This window comes from Apostichopus japonicus, chromosome 23 (genome assembly GCF_037975245.1).
Source record: "Apostichopus japonicus isolate 1M-3 chromosome 23, ASM3797524v1, whole genome shotgun sequence".
NCBI classification, from domain to species: domain Eukaryota; kingdom Metazoa; phylum Echinodermata; class Holothuroidea; order Aspidochirotida; family Stichopodidae; genus Apostichopus; species Apostichopus japonicus.
Window position 1 is genome coordinate 15,266,893 of NC_092583.1, and position 13,970 is coordinate 15,280,862.

At 36.3% G+C, this 13,970-nt stretch overlaps 1 protein-coding gene across 1 annotated transcript in view; it reads left to right on the forward strand.

Moving 5' to 3' along the window:
* Positions 1-34: 34 nt before the first annotated feature.
* LOC139964617 (carbamoyl-phosphate synthase [ammonia], mitochondrial-like) overlaps positions 35-13,970 on the forward strand; it is a 33,105-nt gene continuing 19,169 nt past the window's right edge. The window contains exons 1-16 of the mRNA XM_071966369.1: positions 35-250; positions 2,004-2,154; positions 4,542-4,651; positions 5,501-5,645; positions 6,196-6,342; positions 6,840-7,022; positions 7,391-7,519; positions 8,523-8,629; positions 9,029-9,170; positions 10,227-10,304; positions 10,687-10,782; positions 11,369-11,464; positions 11,690-11,926; positions 12,342-12,452; positions 13,332-13,460; positions 13,779-13,923. Coding sequence (XP_071822470.1) covers positions 2,035-2,154; positions 4,542-4,651; positions 5,501-5,645; positions 6,196-6,342; positions 6,840-7,022; positions 7,391-7,519; positions 8,523-8,629; positions 9,029-9,170; positions 10,227-10,304; positions 10,687-10,782; positions 11,369-11,464; positions 11,690-11,926; positions 12,342-12,452; positions 13,332-13,460; positions 13,779-13,923 — 1,975 coding nt within the window. The 5' untranslated portion in view covers positions 35-250; positions 2,004-2,034. The remainder of the gene's footprint in view (positions 251-2,003; positions 2,155-4,541; positions 4,652-5,500; positions 5,646-6,195; positions 6,343-6,839; positions 7,023-7,390; positions 7,520-8,522; positions 8,630-9,028; positions 9,171-10,226; positions 10,305-10,686; positions 10,783-11,368; positions 11,465-11,689; positions 11,927-12,341; positions 12,453-13,331; positions 13,461-13,778; positions 13,924-13,970) is intronic.

Consider the following 13,970-nt stretch of genomic DNA (forward strand, 5'->3'; position numbering starts at 1 on the left):
CTTGGATCTGTTTGCCAGGGCTGTTCCTGGCGAAAAATGTCCAATCTGCTGTTTTGCTCCCTGACAGCTGCTAGCTTCAAACCGAGCAGCTGAGTTATTGTGTGATTGCGTTAGATCCCAACGTGCGCTTGTTTGGTGTTTGTCTGGCTGTGATGTTTGACCCTCTTTCACCGTTCTTACCCGTAACGTGGACGGATCTTACTAAATTTGTATACAGTATCTCTATGTGACTATTTTGGATGCACCAACAGTGAGCAAATATTTTTTCTTATCTTTTTAGTAAAATAATTAAGATTACGCAGAAATAGGTCACCTAGCCTAAATCGCATAAATTATGGTCTCATACTAGTAGTAGTAGTAGGCTAAGTAAAATCATGCCAGCCATGCATGCCTTCAGCAGGGTTTGTAATTTCGCGGGTCGGAAATAGCTTAAGTAAAACATCCAACAACTAGTTACGGCAAACCGATGTCTTTTGGAAATATTCCAGTGTTAGGCTGTAAATTAAAATACTAACAACAATGTGGCTTATGTAGACAAGTTTCTAGACTGTTTCATTACCAAGGCTTATAAATCCAGTGTGACAAATATGCTTGAGTAATTAGATTGACCCCTGTTAAAAACCAGAAGAATTAAAGCACACACGTCTACAAATTATAAAATCAATAACATTCTTGTATCAATTGATAAAGATAATCTAATCCCAACAAAAAGTGATAACACAAGAAGTAAACATGATCTTAACTTCCAAGTTCCTTATGCTAGAAAGAATTTATATAAATATTCCTTCTCCCCCACACCTTAAAAGATTGGAATGCTTTGCCAGACATTGTGCATGCATTGAGTCTAGACTGTTTCAAAGATAAGCTTCCTAACTCTTGTCTTGTTAACTAATAACTTTTTCTCTTACTCATACTTTGTAGAGCTCAGTTGGCGTTTATGTACGTGCTCTAGTAGGATTTTTGCTGACAGTCAGATTCAACATTTCTTTAAAGGGTGTAAAGACTCGCGCACAAAGAAACGTCTATGCCGGTAATCTGACCTAGTTTCTAATAAGGTGTAACAGAAGTGTTAGACACCACCATCGATCCCAGAAAATATAGAACATAGCAGCAATGGACATCTCAGGTCTAGATAAAAGATAACAACGTATCACGTTTCATTACTGTCTGTATTTTGTAGGGGCAAGAAGAAAACTTCACTTGCAAGCAACGGAAAGTTAACTTTTTCAGAGCGAGGCACGCGGTTTGGGGCGAGTCTTAAATCCCTTTTAGTGGTGCTTATTTAGGGCCTAGGCTACCCATTCGTCGGTAAAGTAAGGCACTTTAAGGCCTAAGGGTGCTAATAATGTACCCTAAGGTTAATATGCCAGATGTGATTCTTATTTAGCAGACTGCAGGGAGATCCAGGGGTGGGGTACATACACTTCACTGCCCCTTTCACCCTCCTCCCCTAACGCATTAGAAACTTTAAGTAGTTAATAGTCCAATCTTGCATGTAAACTTATTTATAGCCTAAAGAGGCCTCAGAATGCACCATTCTCACAAATATTTTTATTTTATTAGGGATGACCTTATTTATCTCTAAACTGGAGTTGGCTTCAACAACATGGGAACATGTGCATGCCTATTTGATATGCACATTAAAAAAAATGTTGGTTATTTTTTTCGGGCAAGTCGTTACAGCCCCCCCCTCCCCCCAAATCAAATTGGGCTCCTACGCCTATGCTCCTGATGGTGCTAGGGTAAACAGCTAGGGTTCACAGCCACAACCTTCATTAAAATGGTAACATACATTGTTTAGAAGCTCAAAAAGGCACATGAATATCAGTTATCAGCTGCTACCCTAAAGATTTCAAATGAGCACTGGTGTGATAACCATCATTCAATGATCAGTTGTTTCAAATTATACGACTTAAATCTAGTGAAATATTTATGGTAACTTTCAAACTGGGAAAAACATGGAAGCCATCAAGACGGTTTCTTCACTTTCCTATTTCTCCTAGGTCATTTCCATGAAGTCATAAGATTTGCATCATGCCTTACTTGCAAAGTTGTTCTCTCCTCTCCCGACAACAATGGGTGGCGAGAAATTTGGTGTCCCACACATGCAAATCCTTTTCCACAAGCACAATTCGACCAAGTGAGAGAAGAAAGGTACGTACTTCTACGAATTCTGTTTATAAAATATATAATAATAATATATTTCTGTTTATTAAAATGGTGCCAAGTGAATGCTTACAAAATTGATTTCTGCATCACTTGTCCGGTGAAAGTTCCATCCTGTTAGCATATTTCATGGCAGGTATATGATTTTTAAATTTTTATTTCATATTGAAAGTTTTATTTCTATTGAAACTATGTAAGAATGACCAGCCATAGTATGTCATGATGGCAACAGATATAGAAGGTTTCTTTTGAATGTTTTCATGTTGATAACGGCATGAAGGGTAGTAAACATTCCAATGGTATCATTATTTCAAGGAAAAGTGAGAAAAAGGTTTTGAAAGGATATTTGTCTTTAAAAGCTAGTTTGAAGAGAATTTGCCACGATATATAATGATGTGGATATTTCTACTTGAGCACTGAAGGATCTCTCTGGCAAGAGTAAAACAACTATATTTAGTATACTGCATCAGAATTGACATCACTGCGATGCAACCAACCTCTTAGGAATTAGCTGCCACTTCTACTATGCATCGTTTGTCAATCATTCTCCAAGATGAAACGTTAAACTCAGGATCGGCTTTAACAGAACTTTCTGAAAAGTGACAATGACATCACATGCCATTGTTTTTGTAGAGTGATTGCAAAAATCCTTTATTATTAGCCTACTGAAATTGTTAGGCATTACTGAGAATGCTCATCAGTCTAGAAATTGATTAGCAAGGAGTGCTTCTGGTATAATTGACAGAAAATATTTCCCTGACCAAGACATGTATTGTTGTACACAATTGTTAAGAAACCCTGTACATACTGTTACTCACCATGAAAGTCTATCTATATGACCAGTCCTCGGTCATGTACTTTGTGAGGACTTCAAATATCAACCATGGTAGAAGATCACCAAATATATCTCATTTAAGTAGAACAGCAACAATTTACAATCCAACTTAAAACTACAAAATTGAAGTGACCAGTGTTTTAATTTCAATGTGGCCTATTTGTACTTGCAGTTATACTGGGAGAGTTTAGCAGTTATGCACACATTGTAAAAAGTGATTTCATAGTTCTTGTAAACCTTGGTAGCCACATGTACAGTATCTAATTAATACTTTGTTAAAAGGTCTGTTTCCTACAGCCTTAATTAACTGTACTGTATACTAGCTCTGTGTAGGTATACATTTACTTTGTGGCTATAGATGCCATTAATTAAATGCTACTGTAATATGTGACTGCAATATCCCAATATAATATTTACTGTAGCTCGCATGCTATACCAGGCTACTAATAAGAGTTAATAATGTTGCTGGTTGCACTGTTGATTTCACTTTTTATGCTATTTCATTCTCTTGCCCGCTTCACTCAACACATAAATATTTACAGATTAAGTTGGCTTAGGACCATAAGAAGACCATAAGAGTTAATAACGTTGCTGGTTGCACTGTTGATTTCACTTTTCATGCTATTTCATTCTCTTGCCCGCTTCACTTAACACATAAATTTTTTACAGATTAAAATTGGCTTAGGACCAACTTAAAAGGGAAAAGAGTACTTACCTTTAGAAGGTTGTTTCTTTCATGCATTGGTTCTATGAGCTTTGGTTTGTTTCTGTGGTTGATTTTTTATCATATATGCAGGAAATAATTAAGTATTTCAAGTGTTGGACAGTGTTACAAGCTCTGAATTTTCTCCTCGAAAATACTATGGTTCCTGTGTACTAAAGCACTAAAATTACACATTTGAACTTGTACAGCAATTTTTCCATATTGCATAGCAGTTTTAAGATACCAGATAGAAGTATTCCCTCTCATTAGAGGGGGGGGGGAGGGGGAGTATCATAAAAAAGTTTAATATATCCCATTAGCTGAGCATTGCAAATACCTCTTCACTAGTCAAAGAGCTGGTTCTTTCGTCAACAGTCATGGTTCTGTCATAAACGTTCAACAAATTTCAGTCACCTGCTCTCAATGCTCTGTTTATTAGGTTTATCTTAGTGAATTATTATTTTTTTTTTATGGCAAGAAGTCACAAAGCCTGTAGTGTTTCTGTTCTGTTGTATACTCATTGATATTAGTGCCAAGGTTCTACTTTAGATCGATTGGTCTACCAGGACACCTTACTGTAACTCCATCTAGTCACTGTTTGTATTTGTATGCCAGTTCAGCATTTACTACATGGTAGAATAAAGCTGCAGATGTTATTATGTGTCCGGCTCATCTTTTACTTATCCGTTACTATTAGTGTTACTGTTTATATTGATATTCGACTATTAAAGAATACATCGATATTGGCAAAGTTTGTTATGATCTTGTTGGTACTTTATTCCTCGTCAGGTTTATGCAGAATAAAATTCAGAAAGTATTTCTTTTTGTTCTCTACAGGCGACCAAAGCTTATTTGGTCCTAGAAGATGGAAGTAAGTTTCAAGGCTTTTCATTTGGTCACAGGTCTTCATCAGCAGGAGAACTAGTTTTCAACACAGGGCTTGTTGGGTAAGGAAAAGTTATTAATTGTGTTAAGACTTCTACAACCTATCTGTGTGTGTAACAGAACTAACAAAACACTTTCTGCAAGGATCATATAAAGTATTGAATCTCGGACATTTGGTACTGGCGGATTTTAGTGTGTAACGCAGTTTGCAATTTAAACTACAGCTCTATTGACCGTCAAAACTGCCAAAGTTAATCTGCTTACTTGGCCAAGTTTGCTCATTGTTTGTGAACAATAAGCAGCTTTGTGTTGTCATGACGTTGTGCTGTTAACTATGCTGGCTATCAGCAGGTGTGCATTTAGCCAATGGTGCAAGATTTTCACAGGCCTGGACATGGCGATTAGATTTGCAAGGCTTCCCTTAAAGAAAGAGAAGAAGTCAGCTGAAAATGCAATCAGCTGCTAGAAAGGGCCTACCTGGTACAGTATGGATCTTTTAAAGAACCCAGTAAATGCTACTTTAAAGGTGTTCCCGTTATGTCTGAATACTACCAGGCGCGTAGCCAGGAATTTGCCATGGTAGGGGCGAAACTGTAGATTCGGCATTGCAAACTGTCTAAGCGTAGCGCCACCATGGTTGGCGCGAAGCGTACAAGAAAATTTTGGCTGTAAATGCCTCCCAGATCGGCGGAAATGGCACTTCCCATGCCTTGTAAGTTGCATCTTAGCATTTTCTCTTTTGAAAATACTAGCGATATCATAAAAACCTTTAAAAATTTTGTAAAAAATATGCTCAAGGGGGGGCTGCTGCCCCCTTTGCCCCTCCCCCCCTTGGCTACGCGCCTGAATACTACATAGCTTGTTTAGATAAAACAGTTTAAAAGTTTTCTTGTTTTTTTTATTTTCATTAGGTATCCTGAAGCTCTGACAGATCCCAGTTACAAAGGACAAATTTTGGCCCTTACTTTCCCTTTAGTCGGTAACTATGGCGTACCAGATACTAAAGAACTAGATGAGTATGGCCTGCACAAATTTGCTGAATCACCTAAAGTACAGGTAAACAATCATTCAACAATGTTTGTAAAGTGGGATACATATTCTGCAAAACTACCTTGTTCCACTGTCAACATATATCATAGTTTTTTACTCACTTAACAGTAGGGTTATTCTTTTTCATTTAAAAGATAGAAAGTACATATAGAAGTTTTAATGAAATATTTTGGATAAAGCAAGAAAAAGAAATAAAGTCCAAAATCAAAGAAACTCCTGTCTTAACTGTTTTTTAGCCTTAACATGCAGTTTACCCATATACCGGTCCTGCAAACCTGTTTCATATTGCACTACGCCCTCAATGACCCACTTCCAGGTCAATGACCTCATTTCCCTGAGGGCTCTACTTCCACATTGTGGTGGATTTCAACATAATTTTCAATTATAACGTTGTTTAACATTCTTCAAATTTTCGTGATGACAGCGAAGGGTCCTGAATCAAGTCTCTCGACTTTATCAAATGTACCAATGCATCAAGTTATTATCAAGTACCCTATATAATTTTCTTACATGGAAATGTTCTGATGATTGTTAAGACTGACGTTTGTATCGGTAGGTTGAGGGCCTCATTGTGCAGGACTACTCACACCAACACAGTCACTGGAATTCCGTCAAATCTTTGTCCGAATGGCTGAACGAGGAGAATGTCCCGGCACTCTATGGTATAGATACTCGTCAGCTGACCAAGAAGATTCGAGATCAGGTAAAGTTGAAGCAAGCTCTTTGCCATGATTTAACCTCTAACGTTCAGCAGTTTCGCCAAACTGTACAGAATATCTTGAATATGGTTAAAAGTGCATCAGAATGGTGTCAATTGAAACTTGACCTCATCAGTCTGAGCTTGTGGTAAACTTAGTTGTCCAGCCACTCTGTCTAATGAGCCTTCAAGTTGAGCAAGTTGTTTTCTAAGCTACAATAATTATATTGAAATACAACTTGCACCGGCAGCAGTCAACTCACTTGCACAGAATTAATATTTTGCCAAAAATATACCCTTCAAATGACCTGAATATTTGTTCTACTATTTTGAATATTTCTGGTCTGGCAATTATTTTATTACGTGATATTTGATATGATGACACAGTGCAGGTTAGTTTACATTGTCAAACTTGATGATACAGAGGGGCTAAATTATGCCAACATTCCTAAAATAAGTTTGCAGTACTTCCTCCATACTAACACCTTTACTTCCTTCAACAGGGTACTATCCTCGGGAAAATTGAGTTTTCCGACCAGCCAATTGAGTTTGATGATCCGAACATTCGAAATCTTTTGCCAGAAGTATCGACTAAAGAGATCAAAATCTTTGGGAAGGGAAATCCTCACAAGATTATTGCTGTTGACTGTGGTATCAAGCATCACATAATCAGGAGTTTTGTCAAGGTAAAAAACGTAACCATGGAAACCGATTTCCAACTTTGTTTCAATTGATTTATTTTACTAGTTGTTAGCAAGACCCTGTGATTTAAGTTTGCAAATGTCTAGGTTAACAGTATATGACTGATATGTGTTTATTACTCTTGTGTAATTATTGTTTGTGGATCTCCTATAATTAGCATAACAACCTTTTGCACTCAAAGGTCAAAGGTCAGTGTGACTGGTTGGTCACAAATTTGGACTAAGTTTGCAGTGATTGTATTGATAGATGGAATGACCTCTGCAGTTCATGATACTGCCAGCTTTCTAAATTGTTAATTGTTTAAGATATGAGTCAGGATAGGATGAAAGGTTTTGGTATCTGTCTTCTGCAGAGAGGTGCCGAAGTGAAGTTGGTTCCGTGGAATTACGACTATACGAAAGATGAGTTTGATGGCCTCTTTATCTCCAATGGACCTGGAAACCCATCCTTAGCAACAGATGCAATACAGAATGTTAAGAAGGTAAGCTGTAAAAAAAAAAAACTGCAGTTTGAATTATTGCCTTGTCATGAAAGCTAAAAAATTCAAATATAATTTCAATATTCATATTCAAATTATGCAAATATGCAAATTTGGTGACTGAGATGCCTTTTTGTTATTCCTCTATGTATTTGTACCAATGATACGTAATAGCACCCAAATGGCTGGATACATGACTCTATATGTACTACTTATTAGCAGGAAGGGTGAAGGCAGCAATACCCTAGACCTAACTTATGTTATTTTTAAGCCTTCATTTCAGGTACTTTTTTAGTTTCACAACTTTTTATAAATAGCAAAGTTATCATTTTGAGGCATAGATAATGCTAGCACATACTAACACTTCATACAGATAGCTTGTTTTAACATTCCACTTTAGGAATATTTATGCTCAGTAACATATACAGGAATACTATTATTCCTGTATACAAAACTTTTAGACATCTTTCCACTTGTAGTACAATTTTACCATTCTGCATAGCATCTTGCAATGCAATACAGGATAAGTAATTCTTTGATATATAGATTGCTGGTAGATTAAAAGTATAGTGGGGTCATTTTGTTTATGTAACATGTTGCCTCTGGCATTAAATATTTGGAAAATTATATCTCTTTATTTTATTTTATTTTATTTTATTTTATTTTATTTTATTTTATTTTATTTTATTTTATTTTATTTTATTTTATTTTATTTTATTTTATTTTATTTTATTTTATTTTATTTTATTTTATTTTATTTTATTTTATTTTATTTTATTTTATTTTATTGATTTGATTTGATTTGATTTGATTTGATTTGATTGTATTTGATTGTATTTTATTTGATTGTATTGTATTTTATTTTATTTTTATCTTATCTCATCTCATCTCATCTCGTCTCATCTTATTTTGTTTGTTTTATTTTAGTTTAGTTTAGGTTAGTTTATTTTACTTTATTTTTGTTTATTGTATTTTATTCTATTCTGTTCTAATATATTTTATTCAGATCATCGATCAAGATGTACCTCCTCCAGTGTTTGGGATCTGTATGGGAAATCAACTAACAGCCCTGGCTGCTGGAGCCACAGCTTACAAACTACCACTTGGAAACAGGTAGAAAACACTGTGAAAGATTCAGAAAAATTGATTTCTTAGAATCTAATCAGCTTTTAGTTATGTACCCCTTCCAGTTTGGGGATCATGATCTTGCAACTACAGGTTGTTGAGTCTACTTGGTGTTTTCCTGCACAGGGAATAATTTAGTGTACACATTTTGTGTAGCAGTTTTGCATACTTTGAATTTTGTCTCTCATTTTGCATTTGCCTATAAATCACTCAATTTTCATGTATTTACATAATTTCTTTGTTATCCTCTCATCCTAGTACATACAGTATGACTCCAGAATTATACCTCTTTTGTATAACATGTCAATGTAATGATCACTTTACAATACAGTTTACGAAAGTATTGTAATGAAATATATTTTTTGACAATCATTTCACCGTGTACAGAGGTCATAATCAACCAGTCATTAACACATTGAACGGCCAAGCGTTCATTACTTCTCAAAATCACGGCTTTGCTATCAAGGATGACATTCTTCCACCAGAGTGGCAACCGATCTTTGTCAATGCAAATGACCACTCGAATGAGGTATGTACCATCAGAACATTCGTCATCATTTCGTGGTGAAAAACGGAAGCTTTGTTCAAAATTTTCGGTTTTTTTGCCGTGTTGATTTCTTTTGCTCTTCCCTTTCTTCTTCCTTGGTATTGTCACCTTTTCCCATTGTTAATTCTTACGAGTGTGAAATCTACTCATTGTTCTTCTTTCCCATTGTTTAATCATCATATGTGTATTCTTCATATAGTTCACCCTTCCAATTGTTCATTCTTAATATCACAACATGAACCATTGTTCTTTCTTATAGTTCACCCTTCCAATTGTTCATTCTTATCATTACCTTTCCCATTGTCCTTTCTTATAGTGTACCTTTCCAATTGTTCATTCTTATCATTGCATGTACCATCATTCTTTCTTTATTGTTCATCCTTTCCATTGTCTTTTCATGCCATTGTTCATCTTTTTCCATTGTTGAAACATTCTGTTGTTTCTTCTTTCCTTTGTTCATTCTTCCCATGCCTATGTATGATGACGGGTTATGTCAATGCTTTGCTCCTTGAATTATTCAATAAAATGTCATGCATGCTTTGAAAGAAAGTAACAATTACAGTTTGAAACATGAGAGAATATCTTTGTAAAATAACTGATTGTGATGAGAAAAGTTTGTTCTCAGAGTCAGTTGAACATACAAAATAAATAAAGCAAAGAACACTACTGTATTTATAATTCTGATCATGCCTTTATCACATGGTAACTTCAAGCCACCATGTGATAAAGGCATGATCAGAGATCATTGCTTCTTCAGTGATCCTGCACGTCCATTTTATCATTTATATTGGTTGGAAATAAACTCAAACAATTGAAGGATACATGTAAATATTTGCTGAAAATACTCCTTTTTCAAAAGCTTAATCTGGTAGATTCTTGTTCATTGAAGTGGTAGATATGCTTTCAGTTCAGATCCCTGGTATATGGAGAAATACTGACATTTAAAACGTTATTGCTATTTGATGTTAAAGCAGTGTTAAATGTAAGTACCACAATACATGATTACAACAATCTATATTGTTTATTTTTGTTATTTAGGGCATAATGCACACATCGAAACCAATCTTCACAGCTCAGTTTCATCCAGAGCACAAAGGAGGTCCGACTGATACAGAGGTAAAAGATGTTGGATTATTGGTAGTATTTACCAGCATATCAATTTACATGCTCAAATGCAAAAAAATAGAATCTGACACCCACAGCTACATGAATCCTGCATTTTGCGTCGGCACGTTACTTAACTCAAAAAGTGTTCTTTCAATACTGAGGGTTTAATAGTGTTGTCTCTTTTAAGATATGTTTATTTTTTTAATTTAAATGTAGATTTTTTATCTACAATATTTTAAATTGTTGACAAATTTAAGTAAATATTAGGCTAAAATATTACAGTAAAATCCTTCAAGTAAAAATTGCTTATTTATTGGTTCTGTTTATATCCTTGTCTGATATTATTATTATTATCCTTTATTTTATTAATTTTTTTTTGGTCCCCCTTTAGTTCCTGTTTGACATTTTCATGGAGTTAGTGAAGACTGGAAACCAGACGATTGGCTCAACCATCAGCCCTGTGGTGAAAAAGACTGAAAGGATTGATGTAAGTTTCCATATGACAAGGTGTTGTGGTGCAACTGATGGTGCAGCTGATGGTGCAGAGTGGCGCCACCGAAACCAAATGACCACCGCCCAACTGAACGTGACCAGACTCAAGATAACCATTGTAACATGGCCACTCATAGAGAGTCTGGCAGTGCGCATGGACTTGAGACTACGACTGGTTACAATTTGCCATTTTAAGTCGCTTTGATTCATCCAAAGGAAGCACAATATGTAGTGTTTCTGGCAGTGCAGCCATTCACAACAACGACTGCCCAGATTAGAAAATGAAACCAATCACGTTAACAGAAATCATTCGCTGTATTGTACTCATCAGTCAGTATGCGGTAGGTCATTTGTAAGAAAAACTAAAACTAGGCCACTTCGTCAAAAAACTAGGTCACAATGGTTTGAGTTGAGGGTCGCAAGGACAGCAGCATACAGCTACTTGAAAATGGACATCTGACTTGAGATGACGGGAATAAGATATTATTTATCCGGTTTTGCTGTGGTATAAATTAAACCCTGCCATATATAAAACCCTGCCTTTTGTTGGTTTATGATTTACATATATTTTACTCTTACAGGTTTCCAAGGTCCTTGTGTTGGGCTCTGGGGGTCTGTCCATTGGCCAAGCTGGTGAATTTGATTATTCTGGCTCACAGGCCATCAAAGCTCTAAAGGTAACTATGTAAATGGTTTCTTTAAACCACAAAGTTTTTCATATTTTGTTTTCTTAATCCTTTGATTCCTTGTTCCGCCCATTGTTTGTTTCATTTCAAAAACTTTGTTTTCTTTAGATAGAACTCCCTACTGCAATATTATAGAAGTACTAAAATTCTCATTGGTAACGTGTGCATTGTACTCCAGTGTGTAACGTGTTCATCCGACTTATTGCATCCATCTAGGAAGAAAATATCAAAACAATTTTGATGAACCCAAACATAGCCTCCGTACAAACAAATGAGTTTGGCAGAAAACAAGCAGATAAGGTGTACTTTGTTCCAGTCACCCCAGAATTTGTGACGGACGTCATCGAGAGAGAAAAGCCGGACGGGATTCTGTTGTCGATGGGCGGACAGACGGCGTTGAATTGCGGCGTGGAACTCTACAAGCAAGGAATTCTTCAGAAACATAATGTGAAGGTAGTCAAAGATTTATCAAACTTTATGCCAGTTGTTGGTAATTTTTTGTGGATGACATAATCGGCAAATGATATTCCTTAACATTGGAATTAACAGTGTTGAAAGCAATTACTTAGTGTGATGAGCAATGTTTCATTTCATTTCATACATGTTTTTCTCTATGACAAGATTACATATAAAGATATGCTTGATTTAACAACATAAATGTGATAGAAAATGATCAGGTCATGTGGAGAGTAGTAGCTTGATGGTTGTAATCGTTACAGCATTTTTCAATCCTATCAAAGCTTCTTTTCCTAGCTATGGTCAGATGTATTTAACATTTTTTTGACACAAATGTAAAAAGCCTTCAATTTTGACAGAAGGTATAAAACTTTGAAAGTATTAAAGTTTTCTTTTGTTTACCATTGCTCAGGTTTTGGGAACTCCAGTGGAATCCATCATGGCAACTGAGGATAGGCAGACCTTCAACGAGAAACTAATGGAGATTAATGAGAAGGTTGCACCTAGTGTAGCAGTCAACACCGTAAGTTGTGTGTACATCAGTTGTTACATCTACGGGCTGGCTGCCAAATTTGAATGCAAAATTTATTCCCACAAAGGTCCTGTCAAGCAATTGCACAAATAGATATGTAGGGTCAGTTTGTTGTAAAAAATTATGCCAAATATTGAAACAATAAGGTTACGTGTTTAGAGAAGTCAGAAACAGAGACTGCAGCATAGAATGGATTTGGACACTAGAAAGACAGAAGAAGCAAGGTGTTTTGTCAAAGTGTCGTGAACCCTCATGTATATTTAATATATGCAGATGTATGTAAATACTCTGTTAACTTTCCCTTAAATGATTTCCTGGAATTAAACATATTTAGAGTTTGTGATTGGCTGCTGCTGTCTTGTGACATGATTGGATGAAAGTATCATGTGTTTCACCTCGTGTATGGCAGTTTTGTAAGCAAATTCAGTCTTACTGTATACCTTTACAGTGTAAGGCCTCCGTGTGTGAAAGGCACGTTAAACATATGAGTACCACTAATTATATAGGGTTCAACATATTAAGTCTAATCAATCCTGCAAAATAAATAGAACGAAATCATTATATATCTCCGTTGGACTGGTAATTTACGTAATTCGTTTCGTCCCTGCCATGCGACCATCGAAATCTGCCTTACCGGGACGGACGCGACACAAGGCAACATAGCAAGCACAAGTCTCAGCAGCAGTAGTCAGGACATTGATGGATTTACAATGTGCCACTAGTGTAGTAGCATACTCCATATCTTTCCCCAAGGACTGTTTGGTGGGAATAATCAGAAAGATATTGAGTTTGCCTCCTGCCGAGGCATGCAGAGAATAATGTTAGAGTAATGGTAATGAAGAATATCTTGGTGGATTTTCTCTGTTGCAGGTTGAAGCTGCCCAAGAGGCCGCATCAGAAATAGGTTACCCTGTGATGATCCGAGCTGCGTATGCTCTGGGTGGACTCGGATCTGGGGTTGCTTACAACAGGCAACAGCTCACAAAAATAACCACACAGGTAAGTTGACCATCTTATAGGTACTCAATCAGGGGGCCCGGCAGTATCTTGTGACACGCATTTGACCGAAAGTTTGGTTTACTCGCTCTGCGGTTTACTCGCTCTGGAGTACGTTTTACTCATTCTGCAGTTGTTTTGCTATATTTCTGCTTGTTTTATAATTCATACTTTTAACATTTCTTCTATTAGCAATACTGATGGCAGGTAGAGAGAGGACTTGTAGTTTCAAACAAGAGAGAATTGAATATTTGTCAGAGTGAAGAGAAGCTATTGTCATAGGTTTTTTTACTTATAAAAACTTTTGTTTCTGTCCAATAGGCTCTGGCCCTCTCTAACCAGGTTCTGATTGAAAAATCTCTATTAGGCTGGAAGGAGCTAGAGTATGAAGTGGTCCGAGATGCTGCAGATAACTGTATTACCGTCTGTAACATGGAGAATTTTGATCCGTTGGGTGTCCATACTGGTGAGTCACTCGTTATGCAGTAATGTTTATGGCTGGTCATTTACTCT